This window comes from Phymastichus coffea, unplaced genomic scaffold (assembly GCF_024137745.1).
Source record: "Phymastichus coffea isolate CEN01 unplaced genomic scaffold, Cenicafe_Pcof_1.1 PCOF00043, whole genome shotgun sequence".
NCBI lineage: Eukaryota > Metazoa > Arthropoda > Insecta > Hymenoptera > Eulophidae > Phymastichus > Phymastichus coffea.
In genome coordinates, this window is record NW_026706854.1 from 977339 (window position 1) to 995482 (window position 18144).

An 18144-nucleotide genomic window follows, 5' to 3' on the forward strand; every position below is an offset into this window, starting at 1 on the left:
AAACAAAAAAGAAAAAAAAGAAAAAAATGCACTTGAACGTCGTCATTATGAGTTTAGTAATTCACCTCACTCCAGGGCCCTGTACGCCACTTGTACGTAGCGACAGCCTGCGAGCCGAAGTTATTTCTGTTGGGCCGACACTCGGCCTTCTGACAACGTCTGGCGTGTTTCGGCCTCGACTTCTCCGAACAATCACTGTCGTTCACGATTTCACCCCGGAGATCCTGGCAGAGCACCTGTCTATGCTGGTAGCCTTCGCCGCATTTCACGTCGCACTGTTTTAGTCAAAGAACGTCTATTAAAACATCGCTTAAAAAGGATGATTTTCGAAAACGTACTTGGTTCCAACCACCCGTCGTCCAATTCGGACACTGATGTTCGTTACAAGCGACCGTGTCGTTCGGCCGATTGTTCGCGTCGCAGTAGCCTATATTGGGTACCACTTTGCTCGTCTCTATCGAGATACATTGGACTATCTGCCTGGCAATGCCTCCACCGCACGATTTCGTGCACTAGAATAAAAATGACACATCCGTTTTGACAACTGCTTTTGCCGCGACAGTTCATTCGCATCAACGACTCACCGTCTCAAAACCTTCGATATGCCATTCGTAGCCTGAGCGGAATGATATTCGATGGCCGTCCACCTCGTTCTCGTGCTGAGACAGCTCGTCGCTCGGCAAGTGCGACGAGTACGTGACCGGCGTGAAGGTAGCCTAAAAAGCCAAGAAATTCACCGCCCTCGCTCAAATTTTGCGTTAATTGCAGATTTGTGCGGACATTGCCATACCTTAGTGGGGCATGGACTTTGCGGGCAGCTAATGCTGTTGAAAGGCCTGGTTAGTGGGTCGCAATGGGAAAACGTGGTCGCAGTGCCATTAGTGAATTTACATGTAACCGTTCGTCGGCGAATGCCCTCGCCGCACGTGGTCGAGCACTAAACATGGATTATCAATGAACGACTCGATGCGAAGGCATCGTTCGTCGGTTTTCTATGGACATTTACCTCGTTCCAGTCGCCCGTTTGCCAAATGGGGCAAGATCCAGCGTCGCAGACTTCCGTGATACCGGTGGGGTGGCCCTTGCAATTGCTCGGATGAACAACGCGATTATCTATTCGACACCAGTAAGGTCGCTGCCGCTTGCCGAAGCCGCAAGTCACCGAGCACTGTAATGCAAACAATAGAGGCGATTGTTCGCGAAAAAACGAAGCAACAGATCGAAACGAAACAACGGGCTTACAGGGCTCCATTCGCCGAACGTCCACTTGGGACAAGCCTGATGAACCCCGCACAATTGCCTAATAACTCTCGCCTCCTTCGAGCAATTTCCCTCCTGGACGGTTTTGTTATCTCTGTCGACGCATAGCGCCGTTCTAGACTGCACCCCATTGTCGCCACAAGTCACCGAGCAGGTGCTCCACTCGCTGTACAACCAATGAGCATAGTCGCAAGGCCCTTTGCAGGGTCTCACCTCGTGCGGTCTATCGAGGTGATAACACACGTACGGCGGCACGTTTCGCGTACGCAAGTCCGGCCGGTCGAGATTGATTTGGACGCAGTGGTGCTTCACTACTGTCGTGCCTGGCCCGCAGTGGCTCGAGCACTCGGACTTGGTGTTCGCTATCTCTTGCCACTTGAGCTCGCAATGAGTGTTGCAAGGCCGGTTCATCTCGGGCGGCTTATCCTCGATCGGGCAGTACGACTCCGACATCAGCTCTTTCGTCTCGGCGTTGCGACACAACGCCTGGCGGTACGAGATGCCTTTGCACATGCGATCGCACGGAGTCCAATCGTTCAGGATCCACGTGAACGTCGCCAGAATTCGCTTCGGCACCGTGTATTCGTATGTGATTTGCGGCGGGTACACGTTACCCACCGACAAAATCTGCAAGACAAGCGTACCAAACGAAACTCACCTTCGATTGTTTTGTTTTTCACGTGCGAAATTTACCTCGAGAATAAGGTCAACTTGGATAGGTCTCGAGCTGTTCAGTCTTTCGACCACTTGTTCCGGTCCGCTGTACTCGATGGTGACGCCAGGTTGGACGATCACTTTACGATGCATCACCATAAAGTTGCCATTGAGTATGTACTTTCCACCCTCGTTCAATCGTAGGGCTAAAAGAGAAAGCCGAAAAATCGAAATGAGCGGTAATAGCCGAGTGCGGGGTCAGGAGTGTGAACGTGCGTTCGCATTGCGAAACCAACCGAGATAATTGCTGTCGTTGTGCGATGCTTTCCAGCCGTGCTGTCGAATATCGATGTAACTGCTGCCAGCCGGTATCTTGGTAATTCTGGTGTAGCCGTACTCGCTGGAATTGTACGAGCCGGTGATCCTCTGGCAACTGGAGTTGTCACCGCGGCATACGCCGCAAGTATCGAGTGCAGCTGTGGAGTTGAGCATGTGATCGCAACCGGCGGGCTTACAGTGGCCGTTGACGCACACGTGGAAGGTGTCCGGGCCGCAGGGCGTACCGTCGATCACCTTGTCTCGCAGCATGTAATACTGGTTACCTGCCACCTGGCAGTACAGCTTGCAACGATCCTCCGGCAGTACTGTTGAGCGCGTTTGCCATCGTGTTAGTATTGTCTCTCGAGGCGCGGTGGCGGGCCAACGCCGCGCTAAAACTTCGGAGCAAATCGACGCGATTGCAGTCGAGATGTATACTTACTGCGAGTGTACTTGGCGTGCCACTTGACGTTCTTCGCCAAGTTACGGATGTTCCGGTTGTCGTTGTCGAAAGCTGCGCACTGCTTTTCCCTATTATTTTTTCATTTCAGAGCGAACGTTATTAACGTGGGTTCACATTACAATTCTCAATCTTAATCGGTAGAACTAGGTCTTTTCAAGATTACAAAGTGGACTTATGTACAAGTTTCTTATATTGCTATTAACAGCTATCTCGTTTACAGAGTAAACAGTGAAGCTGAGCAAAGCCGAGCGAGAGCGAAATCCATGCAATCGAAATTGTCAAATAATCGCCCATTAAAAATTCAGCAACGAGCACTGCCTTGTGCTTGTGCTCGTTCCAAGACGGATAAGAGATGGGCGCGCGCGCGACAGTCGGCAACGAAGAAGCGAAGAGAAGCAGAAGCAGAAGCAGAAGAAGAGTTAGGCATACCGGAAGTCGGTTGAGCCCGGCGGGCACTCCCTGGTGTTGCAGCTCCTGTACCTGACGCGCTCGCCTACGCAATAGTTGCCGCCGTGCTTGGGCGCGGGGTTGTTGCACTCGCGGTACTTCCTCTCGATGCCACCGCCACAGCTACGCGAGCACTCGCCGTAACTGCTCCAGTCGCCCCACTGGCCGTCGAGCGGCTCCAGATTTTCGCGCGACACGCACTCGCCGCGGTGACACCACTTTCCTGGGCCGCAGACTGTGCCGTCTGCCCATGGCATGTGCTGCGTGTGGCATTCCTCGCTCCGGTCATCCCAGTACGGCACGGTACACCAAAGCCGCTTGCATACTGCCTGGCCCGTAACCAGCACGCTTGTAGATTATGTTTGGTCTTTTCTTTTCTTACGTGGCTAAGGGCACTTCGGCTCTTTCACTTTGCGCCGATAACTCGGCCGATTCGATAATTCCAGTTTTGAAACTACTCGTGTTTTTATTCGCTCGTTTATCAGGACGAAAGGTCAACTTGGCAACGAGCGTCGATTAGCCTGAACGATCGGTATAAGTTTGGCGCCCATTTATCCGAATACCGCTCGCTTGTTTTCGTATTTCGCCAATAAGAGAGAAAAACCACAAGCCCCTTTAAATCCGGATGTCAAGTCCAATCAACGTGCGAACGCGAGGAGCGCAGCGACAATAGAACGGCATTCCCTTTTCAATCAGTGCCCCGTTCACTCAGAAAGAGCCACCCACTCTCTTACATATGTGGACGCTGCCATAAATCGCGCACCTTACTCGCTCCGCAGCTCTTGAGAGCGAGGGAGAGTGAGCGAGAGAGGGAGGGAGGGAGGGAGAGGGGGTGGCTCTCTTACGATATATACATTTTTTTTTTCGTTGCTACTCACTGCGCGCGCCTTCGTGATTTACAGCTTTGAAGGTATATATAACGTGTGTACGCGAGTATGTGTGTACGGTTGTAGGCTTTCTCACGTCGTAACTTACCATCGCTCACCATGTGCGGGCAGATCTCCGAGCGTTGCCCGTAGACCAGCTCGCATTGCTTGTTCTCCGAGTAGTCCTCGCCAGGCAGACGACTGTTGAGCGAGCGCGACATCACTTTGCCCTCGCCCGGCTTGTCCAGTAAGCAGTTGCCGCTACCGGCGCTGAAAAAGAAACAGCGAGCGTGATGCGACTGACGACCTGCGGCTCTGCGAGTCCGAAGATCGTATTCGTGTTGTTGTCGAGTCTCTCGCCGATTCGGCTCGCCTATTCGATGGCTCACGGCCGAGTACTTTGTTCACGGGTCATTTGCGTTGCGGCAAAAACGACAACTGGTCGGTGTACGATCCGCGAGATCGAGGCCTCTGCTGTTCGATCGAGTAGGGCAGCTGCTCGAGATCTCGCTGCATAATATGGAGTGGCGCGCGGGCCGGCGCGGGCCGGCGCTGGCCTATGGCAAATATAGCATGCGCATGTCCAGAATGCGCCTCTGTATAAATACTCACTCGAGGAACTCGGTGACGTAGTGTCTGGAGCACTTGGACCATTCCCAGGGCACGGTGTTGTCGTCGAGCATACGCGACATGATGTTGTGCACGCCGGATTGGTCGCGAAACCTCGTGCACTTTGGGTCGTCGTCGTGCGGCATATTTAGCCTGTCGCAACAAAAAAGAGAGCCGGTTTTTCCGATTATCGACGATAATGGCCGCGAGATGGATCCTCATTAACGGCTTTGGCGAAGCGCGAGACTGACTTTGGCTCGTGCGCGCAACGCTGCGCCGGTTATTTTTAGCAGGCCGATTCGATTAGTTCTTTTTTTATCGTTCGAGCGAACTTTCAATGAGAATCAACGATTTTCAAGAAACTCCTGATTGCATGCACAACTTATTTCCAAACAGTGTACGTTCGCACGCGTGATTACATTCTCGAATCAACATTCGTGGCCCAGACATTTGGCCGAAACGAACGTTTCCGCGCGAGTATCAAATTACGCGCGCGATTCTCATTCGTTATACAACTTTTGACCAAGCTTTCTAGCGCGTGAAACGCAATCGCATTTTGGAACGCTTCTCGAATGGAAACCCTAAGTACGCTCCGAGAGAGCGCGAACGATTGAGAAATTGTATAAAGTGTTTCATACACAGGCCGATGAACAAAGCCGACAGGCGAGAAGCGAGCGGGGATGCAATTACTGAAAATTGATTTAGCGAAAGAAAAGTTGGAAAATTTATATTTGTGTTATCTAGTACAGTGTTGAATCGCCGAGAAATTGCAGCAGCGCGCGACGTCCCAAAACCATGAAATGGAACAATTTGAAAAAAGCTTACTTATGCCCACTTATAAATCTAGAACGCACACATACAGAGTGGATATATTTTGATTGTAGATCTCTCGCGTCTGCGTGCTTATTTATCTGGCTAGTCTTACCCCTCACGCGGCAGCAAAGAGATACGATCAAACGTACGCATACGCACGCACGTTTCAAAGTCAAATTACGTTCAATGGGCCGGTAATTTACAGAAAAAAGGAAAACTGTTTGAAATCCCATCGCCGCGAGAGCATATATACTTACACGTGGCCAATCTCATGGGCGATAGTGAAAGCAGTCGCAAGCCCATTATCTTGGACGATCGCGCACGACGATCCTGGCGAACACATCCTCCCGAGTTCGGCCAGACCCAGCGTGTCGCATCGCCGTTGATCTGGATTGTGACACAGATTTTCTCTGCGAAAAGACATTGCTTGCTTTGCCGTGGTCGCTGCATTAAGTATTCCCGAGGCATATGGAGAAATTGGCTATTTTCGCGGGCCACGCCGGCGTTCGCGGCTTTCTGTTTGCCTTGGCTTTTTCCGCCGCTTTATCGGCGACTCTTCGCGAGAGCCTTTCCTTCCTCTCAGGCCACGGATTATCCAGCTTTGTGTTCCTCGCGCGACGGCTCTCGACGGCGATGCGCCCGTTTCCAGGTAAAGCTCTATTCTCGGCGTCGGATCCGCGAAAAGTCTCTTGGAGGCTCGCCCGGACAAATTGCGCGCTCGGCCATCCGTCTTTGCCACCTGCGCGCGACGCGCGTTCAATCGCTGGAATCCATTACTGCGCGCGAGAACAAGAGAGCTGCGCAAAAAGCGACGTGGCGCGAATCAAATTACCGAGTCGTTCATTATCGCGCGAGAAATATCCGTCGGCCGAACGAGCGCTTGCGAAATATCTGTTTAATTAAAAGCGACAAGTTGTAAAGTTGTAAAGTCTTCACATTTGCTTGAAAAAAATTTATTAAACCAGTTGTTACGCACGGCACGTTAAATTGGCCAAGTCGCGTTGTATTTGAATAGCCATGTATCAGGCCTGTCTATAATAAGCCAAGAAATAGAGGAAAAGCTCTCCCTGAAATAGCCGGTCGCGCGAGTAAGATCGTGCCCTGGCGCTAACCTGGTAAGAAGTAGAGCGGCGTCGTGATGTTCCGGGGACAGCTCGCTCGGATTGTTGAGCTTCTGCCAATGGCAGAACTTCCTGAGCATCTCGGCGGCGCCAATGCCGTCACTGTCCCGCTGCTTGGTGCCGAACACCTCATCAACCTGCTTGATGTTGATGACGGCAATGCTCACCGGATTGCCGATCGACGGGTCCTTGTAGATGCGCGACACCTTTGTCAACAGGGGGAAGGGCTTAGGGTTTAGCAACGGCGTCGAACGGCTTCGCGTGTAAATAGCAACTCACGGTGCTCATGAGGACTAAGATGTAACTGGTGAGGCTTGGCCCGTGGTAATCTATCATCTTCGAGTCGGCGACCACCATTATCTCGATGAAGTACTCGCGCGGCATGGCGCGTCTCGTCCGCCAGCTCCCATAAATATCCAGATCCGAGCCGCGGTCCGCCCAGTCCAGCTCCGCGTAACTGTACACACACACACGCGCGCGTGCCCGGATAGTTTCTCTCTTTTCTTTTCTCTCCTCGGCGAGCTTATCGGCACACGCTTTCAGCGGCATTTCACAGATAACGCTCATAGAGCTCCTTTTGCGCCGTTCAAACGCCCTTTATCTCACAGCCGTTTGATGTTTTGCAAATAAATCCATTTTCTTTTTCGGCTCTCGATTATCATCAGTGCCGTCTGTTTCTGCGCTCCCCTTTATCGGAGGAAGCGTATTCTCGCGCGACCTCGAGCCGCGCGATGAGATCGAATGCGAACAATTGCATCGTGAATCGCTCGCGACGCGCGGCTTGTTTCGCACACTGCGAAATCACGCGCGTAAACCCCGGGATGATCGACGAGGCGTACTTTCCAACGTTCATTAAATATACAGGAATCGCCGAGGTGTTTCATTACAATGTTCTCTCTATGCAATCAATTCATCAACGACTTGCATAATCATGGGTTATTAAGCCGCGCGAGACCGAGTGTTTAACTTGTATGTTTTCCATGATAGATCGCCATTTGGCCGTAAGCTCATAGGTAAAAAGAGGAAAGGAACTATCACCTGTTGTCATCTCTTTCGTAGGGATAAGTCACGTGCCTGCGTCGCCTCCTTCCGCGTAGCTCGTCGTCGATCGCCGTGTCACCGGCATCGCCAGTCTCCTTGGTATCGGTATCTGCGATCGGAGGACAAAAATCCACGTACTCTCTGAATATCTGAATGTCGTCCGGGAAACAGGAAAAAATCTCGAGGTCCGACCACGGTCGATTGATGCATCACGAGTGGCTCATTTAATTGCAGTCGCTGTAAAACGGTTTTCGCATTTTCGCCGCGCGTTTTCGGATCTGATTGCCCCTCTCGAGTGCCATTTCCCCGGCGCAAGTTACGCAATCGCGCATAAATCAGCGTGGTCAAGTATATGGACAGGCAGTGCGGAAAAGCCGCGCCGGTACCGTTATAACGTGCAGCAGAGAGAAAAAGCAGGGTTGAGGATATAATCGGTATAGAGTCATCGTCTGCGAGGTCGCGCACGCGACTCTCCGCACGCGAGCATAAGGAGCCGCTTTTACGAGATGCTAATGCCCCTAGCACGAGCTGCGCGAGGTGTCGCGAGCTGCTTTAATAATGAGCCCGTCACACGATAGCGCGCACATGTCTTCCCTTCTTTCTCTCGCGTGACCCCGATGAACGTCGGCGATTTCGAAATTGCAAGGACGTTACGTTCATCCGTCTGACTTTACGAGCGATTTGCATGAAACCTGACGTTTTTTTTATCTGTAAAGCGGAAAACAAAGAATCTCCATGCCAAGTGAAAACCGATTGCTGCTTCGATTTCACGTCGTTTGTTCTCGTCCAGTGATTAATCGCGCGCGCGCGCGAGAAGATACAAGACAAAGTTAAAGTCATCGTCGGGCGCTTAATAAATGGCCGCGGCGCGACATAATGGACGCACCTTGCAGAGAGCGCGCGCGCGTCAACTAGGAAGCGTTCAGGTTAGATCCACTTAGAGCGGCGGCGACGACATAATGGAGTGCGAGAAAAACCGGTACTCTCCGCTGTCAATCGGCGGAATGCACGCGTGCGCGTTATCCGTTAGGTCGGCGGGAACTTCGGCATAACAATGAGCCGAGAGAATTCACCGAATCTATATATGCGCGAAGGTCGTTAATCAAACACGGACTGTCGATTAATTTCGAATTTTATCGACTTGTCGCCCGTCGCACAGTGCATTCGTAATTAATAGCTCCGGCTGTGATTGAAAACTCACCGATCATCAGGCCGCATTCGCGTGTTGCGGTTGCATTGGCGACAGTTGGCTCGGCGATGTCAGGTAGGTCGTTGGCCGTACGATTACCTGCCGACGCTGCTGCTGCAGCTCCAAGGTTGACCTTGGGTTGACGATAGATTACATGTCGTAGTGGCGAGCCAACTGGACCCTGTTCTGTTGGCTTTATCAGGTAGTTGCCGCTCGATGTTCGCAAGTGGCCCGTCTGCGTGTTTTCAATGCAACAAAATTCAAATTTACGACTAGCTTTACTTCTTCGACTACCGCAACAGGCTGATTAATGGTGAGTGCACGTGCTTTGACTAATGGCTTCATGGTAATCAAGTAGTTACGTGTAAAATTCAAGTTTAACAATCATCGTTCGGACGTAATATCGACTATTGCGATTAATTATATTTTTCTTCTGGATGTCTTTGATATTCAGTCCATTATTGGCACGAAATGATCAAAACAATATGTAGAAATAATGGAAAAGTCACGTTGAAAGTAGAAAACTTTCACGGCACGTGAACGAATGAATTAGAGACGATTTGTTATGATCTTGAAATGTCAGGCGAGATACTTCCAAAAAAAATATTTTCTTTTTCCGCCTTGTCACGTCAGTGAGCCGATAGTTTATCATCGCGCGGCAGCCAGTGTCGACCGAGGCAAAAAGTTCATCAGTGTTTATAAAGAGGATATGTGAGTGTGAGGGGAAAATCTCGCCAAAACCGAGGAAATTGACTTATTGTGGAATCCCTCGTAGCAATTTCGTGATGGATTATTGATTTATGTACCCTTACTCTTGACACCCCGATCACATCCCCATCGGGTCGTCGTCTATTCTAGGATTACGTAAGCTCGTGGGGACCACTTAATTTGGAAGTAAGCGCAAGCATGCATAAGGCCACGCGGTTTCTTGCTCTTACGTTGGCTCTGACTCACGATTGTAACAAGCGCCGCGCCAGCACCGTATATTTTTTCAAACTCGCGTAACAGAGTCGGCCTCTCTATTTTCGGGGATGGTTACGCATGCAATTTTTTTTTTTTTTTGGAGAAAATTGTTTTAATCCAACTGTAGATGTGTGCCGAAAAGTAAAAGAAGGCCCCTTGAAATGTGATACATTGTGAGAGAGATTAAAAATGTGGCTTACCATGCCGTGGCAAAGACTAACAGCCACGTTGGACTTGGGATCACCTTCGACGAAACCACTGTAAAAGCAGCCTAGATGGTAATCCGGATATTCTCGTCTGGTGATGTTGTCGCTTATGTGAGTTACCTGCGAACACATCCAAATGTGAAAGTGTTTTTCATCAATAATCAATTACTCGTGGTCGTTGAACGATGGATATATGTCGTTCCAAATCGACTTCTATTTTTGTTCTATATAGTCACGAGGAAATTCGCGTACGTTTGCTTTTTCATAACGCTACTTTTTTTCGGGAGTTACATTGCTCGTTCAAATTGCTGTATTTAAACGACGAAAGCTAGAAAGAAAAGAGAAAAGAGAGGAAAGCAGCATTCTGCCCGAGATAAAAAAATAGTGCTGCGGTCTGTAGCTGAAATAACCTAACATTAATCTCGGCTGTTCGCAGGTTGCCATCGCGTGATTTATAGGTGTTTGATTACTCTCTCTCTCTCTCTCTCTCTCTCTCTCTCTCTCTCTCTCTCTCTCTCTTCTCTCCCTCTATGTGGTGTAGTAATAAAAAAAAAAGAACATGTCAAAAAAGAGAGAAGAGATGAGTAAAAGAAGTAAATATCTATTTAGTTCGGTGTGATTAATTACCGCGAGCGGACACAAGCCTGCTGATAATAATTGATGACAGAGCTGTTAAAAGGTTAGTTGTTAATGAACCTTGGAGAGATGCGATTATAAATGGAGCAAGTCAGAGATCGGAATTCTCGAGTGTAAGTAGTAAGAAGCTTATTGGTCAGACGCTCACCGATACGCCGGATGGCGCGAAGCTACTGTCCTCCTTAAGACTCAGGTGAAACTTTCGACCAAAAGCTATGAACTCGTATTGAGGATGTGGGTCCCATACTTTGCTCTGTACATGACGGAAGTGTCCACTGTGGTGCCGCTCCGCTTTGGAATGCTCGTCGACTGCATATGGAAGTAAAAAAAAAGGCCGAATTTTTTTGAGTTTGTCGGTGTAAGTTTGACAGCTGTGGCGATTTGTCATTACGATTAGACGTCGAGTTGTAATATCACTTGCGCGAGGGCATTACCTAATGGAGTTTAACGCTTGCAATTAGAGTTTTTCTTTTTCATTTCGCACAATATATTGCCGTTATTTATTGAATTTCTATTATTGCGAAACTACATTCTTCGAGCGCGAGCGAGTAAGTGCAGTTAATTAGAAATCATAATCCCTGGCGAGCGCGCGCGCGCTAGTGAGAGCAAGCTAGTTGCGCAAGTTTTATAGGATTCGCTGTACGTCTGACAAATTGGAAAAATTATTGGAATCTTATGCTAATTGGCCTGTCTCCGATTACTATGCGTCGGACCGTGTCGAAGGATGACGATTGGAGAGAAAGAGAAGTAGAGCCGTCGAGCGCGCGGATGCTGAGTGATTAGGTAGCGTTTTGCTTGTCGTAACACGCCAGTTTTTTCCGTTCTATCGAGGGAAAACTGACGCAACGGCGCTGATGTACGGAGTGCGCGGTGGCAAACAATTACGCATTCTTTTCCCTGCGCTGTCGCGCGGCATTTGATTTCAAGCGGATAAAGAGCTGCCGCAGCGCCTTTCCATATTCCATTAAGCGCTCGCCGCGCTGCAGATTAATCGCATTAGATAAGACAAGCGTGTACGTGTGCGCGAATTGGAAAGCCACGCGAGCGCGCGCCTCTGTTTTATATTGCGATGACGCTTTCATAATTCGCATGACTGCCGCGCGCCACGCGCGACTCTACGTGGCGCGTCTTCTGCCGTAGCCCTTTGTCATCTCGATAGGGCCGCTCGTTTCACGCCACGCTGGGATTTCTCAAAATTGATATCTATCTTAATAACGCGACCGGAAAGGACCGCTTGTTGAGTCAACAGAAGTGGGCGAGCGGCGCGAATTCCTCTTTATTTTTTCCTATCCGAATCTCTAGTGGCGAATGCATCCCGAAGACAGACGCGCACGATGCCGAAATCAGATGTCTAGGAGGGATTAGAAGAGGCAAAAACCAGACTCACGGGGATCCTCGTAAGAATTTTGATTGGCCTTGGCCAGGACAATGTGCTCGGAGTCTCCACCACCACCGCTCGGCAAAATATCGGCTTTCCAGTGGCTCCAGGTTGGCTCGTCGTCCCGCCACTTTGGCTCCTCGCTCGTCGTCCCTGGCGCTGAAAAAAACCAAGCCGGAACACATGCACGTCAAAAACCCACGCTTAGCAACCTTTCAGCGGTAGAGTGGTAGCGTGTGATCTATTGTGAGGCACGCCAAATCCATGACAATAAACGGCAAAGTCAATTAAAGAGTTGCTCGGCTGGTGTATCAATGCTCTCATTTATTCTGTTGATCAAATTCGTCGTAGCCTTCACAAAGCCCGCATCGCCACAGATTTTGCGCGTTAACTGCCACCGCGCGATAGATTTCGAAAACTCGTCGATCCTCAGCTCTCAGATGAAAAAAAAACCGCACTCATCAATATTCCCCGGTCGATTTGCACATAAGTATTTCCATAAGCTATCATTAACATTGTACGCTTTACATAGCTAATAAACTAGATAGAATATACACGAAGTCGAATGATCGATGCACGCGACGAACTAAACGAGCATTAAAATAATCAAAGACATCCATCATACGTACAAGCAAAGGCCCGAAACGTTGCGAGATATATCTGTCTTTTGCGCAAATTGAATTTTCCGCTTGGTCGGCCCGTTGATAGGCTCAAAGTGGATCGACCAGTTATCTCGCTCAGTCGAGCTGTTTAACGCACAGTCAATGTAGTTCATGCCGCCGAAATTTCTCGAGGAGCAGGAAGACGAGGACGAGGAGGAAGAGAAGGGCGAGGGGAATCGAGCTTGTATTTGCGAGAAAGCCGTTATCGTGGCACAAGGGGGAGAAAGAGATGATGATGGCGCTTGCTCGTTCCGGGAATAAGGCGCCAACAGAGCTTTTTCGCGTGCGCGGATGTAATGTCAAACAAATGGCGTGATTGTCGACGGCGGCGACTTGTCGACGCGAGATAAGTGAAATAGTTCAGTAATGAGGTTGTAATTCACTTGCATAATGTGCCGATCAACTTTGTCTCTCTCGATATATATTCATTATCGCATACATTCCCTCACTCTCTCTCTCGCTCGCGCGCGCTCGACATAGATTTTCATGACGAGGCAATCGGGTCGTACCGTATTAATCACATGAAAATACCTCGCACCTATATACTCGAGAACGAAAACTGTGTAATTTACTTTCCCGCGCGTTGGATAAAATCTAAGTGTACTGGCGAATTAAAACGTCGACGCGTTCAGCTGGCAGACACGAGAGAGCCTTTTCGTGGAATAACAGCCGATCGTTCGAACGCCAATCGCTTTCCTTTCTTCCCCGTTGGCTGCGAACGTTGGCCCATTTCGTTCCGCAAACGAGAAAAATCGAGCTTTACCTGCGTTCCTCATAGTTTTCCTATCACGACTGCAAATCGGGCATTGAACGCTCGCCACGCAAATTCATAAACGCCAAAGCAAATCCTCGAATAATAATGCATCGCAACAGCGCCAGCGAGAATGCGAATGACAAAGTTTATAGGGCTGTTAGAAACGCCGAGGATTTTTCGTCGTTCGGTAACCAGTTGTACCGGTATGCAAGTCAGTATAACCGATTTCACAATGGCAATTAATTGACGCGAAAAAGTGACGAAAAAATGTCTGGCACGCACACGCGGACGAACGCGCGATAGCCGTAATACAGACGAGGTGGTGCAGGCGCGCAAGAGAAAGTGACCGTTGGCAGCTGACTCGTGGCGCCATTAAACGCGAGAACAATGCGTCGGGTCGAAGAGACAAAACAACAAAAAAAAAACAAAGAAACAACAAAAAAGTTAGGGAAAGAAATTGCATTCTCGCGCGCGTGGTAGATTAGATTGGCACGCCGCGCCGGCAATTCAGCGAGGTACGCGTGGTCGCTCGAGAGCCTTGTAAATAGCGAATTGTCGCGCGCGCCATTCCGAGTTTGCGTTTCGGAGCGCCGGCCAAGCAGTAATAATCGGGGGTTGGATTGGAAAAATGATATCGGAGTAACGATGTAGATCGAGCGAGCCGTGGGCGCGCGCCCGTTGCGTAGGAAAGCCGCGTGCGTGCCGATATTCGCGTTTCAATCGTAACGTTTCCAGCGGCCAAGTTTATCCTTTCGGGCACGATTGTTGCACGCGAAAATGAAGCCGTGGCGTATTATACCTGGGCCGCGCTTGCACGAGAGAGATGTTACGAAAATAACTCAGCGGCCGTAGCCTTTGTGTGCTATCAATTTTGAAACACTTCTGTTTGTTTGCGCGCGCGCTCGCTGTATTTGCGAAAAATGTTCCCTTGTACTCGGCTTCGACTGCGCGCTACTGTTCTCCCGACTTTTCAGGGTCAACTTCGGCTACGCTTTGCCGAGCGCGTTCGTGCCAACGTTGGCGACAGCGCAAGGGTTTCTCGAGTAACGCGCGCTTGTGTATCTTTGGTCGTCCATCTGGAGATCGGCCCTGAAGCGTTAACTTGCTGAGCCCCCGCAAAAGCGGTAAGCGAAGCCGATCGATCCCAGACGCGCGCTATTTCCAGCGCGGCGAATGCCCCCAAAAGAACAAGCTTTTGTTTTCCGCGACCGTCGCACATCTTGATAAACTGTTGTTTGCTCGTCCCTCCTTCCTATCCACCGATTATCCAAATAGAGTCGCTCAGGCTTATTTTCGCAGCCCGGACAACGGCGAAATTTCGCATCGAGGTCGACGCGCTGTAATGTCACTTATACCGAGAGATACGTATGGGAATCTTGTGTTTCCGTCTCCGATGAGATCAGCTCTCCACTGTTCGATGCTGGGAAAAAGGGTTTAATTTTTTTGCCTCGCGCGTGCGCTCGTAGTCATAAATACGAATTCCAATGGGCGTTGCGCGACAACGACGACGTAAAGTTCAACGATCGGCCGAAGTAGTGTGTGTGTGTGTGTGTGCGCGCGCGCGCGCGCGTTCACCGCGCCAGTCTTTATAAGAGCGAATGATGTAAAAGTTGGCAGATTTTTTGAAGAAGCTCCTCAAATGACTGTTGCTATACATTGAAACACGTGTCGACGCCAAAGCGATTTATTGTCGACAGCTGATTAGCGTGTGAACAGTGACACACACGCAAAATTTCTTCGAGCCGGCAAAAAAAAACCGGAAAACACATGTTAACATCAATGAAGGAAGAAAAAAACAAAAGTAGCGGAGCGTATGGGTTGTGATACGAGAAAAATATACATTGCGCGCAAGAATTGCGAAGAAACGATGTCGTGAGATAAAAAAGAAAACGAGGAACGACAGCGATATATGTTATATCGGAGAGAGAAGAGGTTACCTGACCTACTGGGAAAAATTCAAGGGTATACCGCTGATCGTCGCGCGAGCGCGCATATGCAGTATACGCACGACACGACTATATACGCGCGAAGCAAGCGCTGCAGAAAAAAGCGAAAAAATAAAAGGTAGATGGAAAGAACGCTTACCAGGCGAAACGATCATCCGACACCTCCGCGTCGACGACCACTGTATACGTTTCCCTATAAGATTGGCCGATGGCTTATCCGCCACCGCCAGATTCATCGTTTCGACGGTTTGTTGCAAGCGCATTTGGTAAACGCACCCAATATCGGATTTCAAATTGGCAAACGGCGATATGCCGAGATTGAGAGTGCTCTCTTGAAAAATATTAAGAAAAAGATCGAATCGTAAATCGAACGGTTGCCCCACGATAGGGCGACGTAGATTAGTGTTTGGGACAAAAAAAAATATGGGAGTCGCCGGCGAAAAACTTCTGCGCGTTTTTCCTGCCAGAGGCGCACAAATCATTCGCTTGGCGACAATCCCACGAGGAAAGTGCTCGCTCGAGTTTGATCGAGAGAGCGCTAATAAAAACAGCTAATTTCCGAGCAGTGAACCTTGACAATGAAAGTCCAGAGTGCGCGCGCGTGCGTGCGCTCGCTTCGAAGTCGTTTCTCGGCCGAGAAATGCTTGCAGAGCGTATTCCAAGTACGTATAGAGTCTGGCGCTCGGGAGAGACACGTACACCTAAATATATACGTGACGCGACGACGACGTGCCGTCTGGATTGATTTGGAGCGGCTTGAAAGACACGTGGCCAGTCCACTATTATATCCCAGATAAAGAAAAGTCAAGTTGGCAGACAGCTTGGCACGTGAATATTAAAGTAATCAATTGGCATGTTCCCGACGGCAATTAATCATTCTAGCCGAGGAAGCATTCGGCGAATCCGTGCAGCAGCAGCAGCAGCAGCAGCACGTAACCGGAGCACGGCGAAGCTTGGCGCGTCCTCGTCAAAAATGCAACTCGGCGAAAAAAAAGCGAGAGCAGGAGTGAGAGAGACAGACAGAGAGCGAGAGAGAGACAGCGTCGTTACATATACGCGTGTGCCTTCGCGCGATCGATTTGTCACGCGCTAGCCGTTTTAATTGTCCGCGCACGGCGCACTCCTAGAGCAATAGCGGCGAAAGAGAGAAAGAGAGAGAGAGAGAAGCGAACGCTTTTGCGCGCGCAGACGCGTACGCAACGCCTACCAAACTGGTTCTCTCTCTCTCTGTGGCGAACTGGTTTTCCAAGCGCTCAGAGGAAAATTCGTCCCCGTGGGCGCGTACACCCTTTTTGCTCTTCGGGCGGAGGGATGCCATGGGAACTTGAAAGTCAAGTGCGCGAGGAGAGCAGATCGATTAGCAAGTAATTGCTGCGTTGCGCGTGCGATCGCTTATTACGTAAAGACTTTACGGCTGTTTTCGCGCGCGAGCGCCGACTCGGCATTTCCCATTAAGAACCGCGAAAGATTTCTCACGCGCCCTTTCGCCGCCTTATGCCCGCGCTGATAAGAACTGTCGCCGCCGCGCGAGCGCGTCGTCGTTGACACTCGCTATGTGCACCCCCTTCTAATTGAGCCAGTTATCGCGCTGCGAGTCACGCGTTGCGCGAGGGCTTGGGGGATTTAGCAAAAGGACCAATTTAGCAGGCGATTAGATAGAGACTATTTTTCTCCCGTGTCGACTTAGCGAGCGCGACTCATTGAAAAATACACACGTAAGCGCGCGCGCGCGTGGCGCGAGCTTTTGAGTGAGATATCTCTCTCCTGTCGGCACTAAGGTGCAGCCGATTTTATCGTCTGAAATAGTAGACATTTGTCTGCGCTGATAATCGCCTCACAAGCGAACAATCACATATATGTGCAACGTGACGCGAGGATTGAGCAAAGCGCCTAGTATTAACCGTTTCGGACACGTGGATTTCTAAGGTCGTGCGCGCCAAACATTACGGACAGCGTGAAACCAATGCGCTCTCCTCTCTCCTCCCCGTGGTCGTCGCCACTATCTCGTTGACGTACGAGCGCCACAACGGACAAGTTGTCGTGGACGCCAAACAATTGCAGTCTGACCAGTCGGAGTCATTATTTGGCCGAGAAAGGCTACGCCAAACGCGAGAAATGGGCATACCTTCGGTCTCGACGTGCTGTAAGAGGTCTCTAGTGTACACGGGCATCTGCTTCTGCTGCTGTTGCTGCTGCTGCCTCCTCATCGCGACGGTCGTAGCAGGCGCAGCAGTGGCGTTGGCATCGAGCTCGCGGGCACCGCCGGCTGACCCGGTCCACAGGACGACGACGAGCGCCACGAGTAGAGCGAGCGCCAGTCCGACCACCACCTCGGCGAATCGCTGGCTCCTGCAGCTGCCCATTGTGCACGTCTATTTCTCGGTCTCGCTCTCGCTCCGCGCCTCTCTGTCGGGCTGCCTATTAGGCGCTCTCCCTGTAAAAACCAGTGCCTGAGCGTCTTCGCTTCGCGGAATTGCATAAGCGATTCAATTACCTCGAAGATCGGAGCGGCGGCGCACGAGGAACGCGGATCATCTTTGCCGCATGGACGGGCGCCGTCGCTCCGCCGATCCAATTAGTCTCCCTCCTCGCTGGTTCGCTTTGCCGTTGCCGGGCAGATTTGTACGACGAGTGGCTTGTTTCTTTTCCTTGTTTTCTCTTCTCTCGTGTGGCGTGTCAGCGGGCGTCGAGTCACGAGCTGCCTGTATTATTGGACAGATTGAAAAAGCTATTCAAGAGGATTTTGTTGCTTCGAGGAGCGCGCCCGTCCGTATCTACGTTTCACTTCCTTTTTGGCTCAGTTTCAACCGACTTTTCA

At 50.3% G+C, this 18144-nt stretch overlaps 1 protein-coding gene across 2 annotated transcripts in view; it reads right to left on the reverse strand.

Annotated features, from left to right (window-relative positions):
• Nucleotides 1–18144, reverse strand: part of LOC131664186 (A disintegrin and metalloproteinase with thrombospondin motifs 9) — a 32489-nt gene that overhangs the window by 2595 nt on the left and 11750 nt on the right. For both annotated transcript variants that reach the window (XM_058935080.1, XM_058935081.1), the window contains exons 2-23: nucleotides 17821–18028; nucleotides 17452–17760; nucleotides 11974–12123; nucleotides 10735–10895; nucleotides 9945–10070; nucleotides 8794–9016; nucleotides 7590–7701; nucleotides 6831–7008; nucleotides 6543–6757; nucleotides 5688–5840; nucleotides 4621–4770; nucleotides 4118–4278; nucleotides 3125–3467; nucleotides 2675–2763; nucleotides 2211–2558; nucleotides 1954–2120; nucleotides 1243–1887; nucleotides 1007–1168; nucleotides 791–937; nucleotides 585–716; nucleotides 339–512; nucleotides 66–275 (exon numbers count right to left, since the gene is read on the reverse strand). In XM_058935080.1, coding sequence (XP_058791063.1) covers nucleotides 66–275; nucleotides 339–512; nucleotides 585–716; nucleotides 791–937; nucleotides 1007–1168; nucleotides 1243–1887; nucleotides 1954–2120; nucleotides 2211–2558; nucleotides 2675–2763; nucleotides 3125–3467; nucleotides 4118–4278; nucleotides 4621–4770; nucleotides 5688–5840; nucleotides 6543–6757; nucleotides 6831–7008; nucleotides 7590–7701; nucleotides 8794–9016; nucleotides 9945–10070; nucleotides 10735–10895; nucleotides 11974–12123; nucleotides 17452–17689 — 4284 coding nt within the window. In that variant the 5' untranslated portion in view covers nucleotides 17690–17760; nucleotides 17821–18028. The remainder of the gene's footprint in view (nucleotides 1–65; nucleotides 276–338; nucleotides 513–584; nucleotides 717–790; nucleotides 938–1006; nucleotides 1169–1242; nucleotides 1888–1953; nucleotides 2121–2210; nucleotides 2559–2674; nucleotides 2764–3124; nucleotides 3468–4117; nucleotides 4279–4620; nucleotides 4771–5687; nucleotides 5841–6542; nucleotides 6758–6830; nucleotides 7009–7589; nucleotides 7702–8793; nucleotides 9017–9944; nucleotides 10071–10734; nucleotides 10896–11973; nucleotides 12124–17451; nucleotides 17761–17820; nucleotides 18029–18144) is intronic.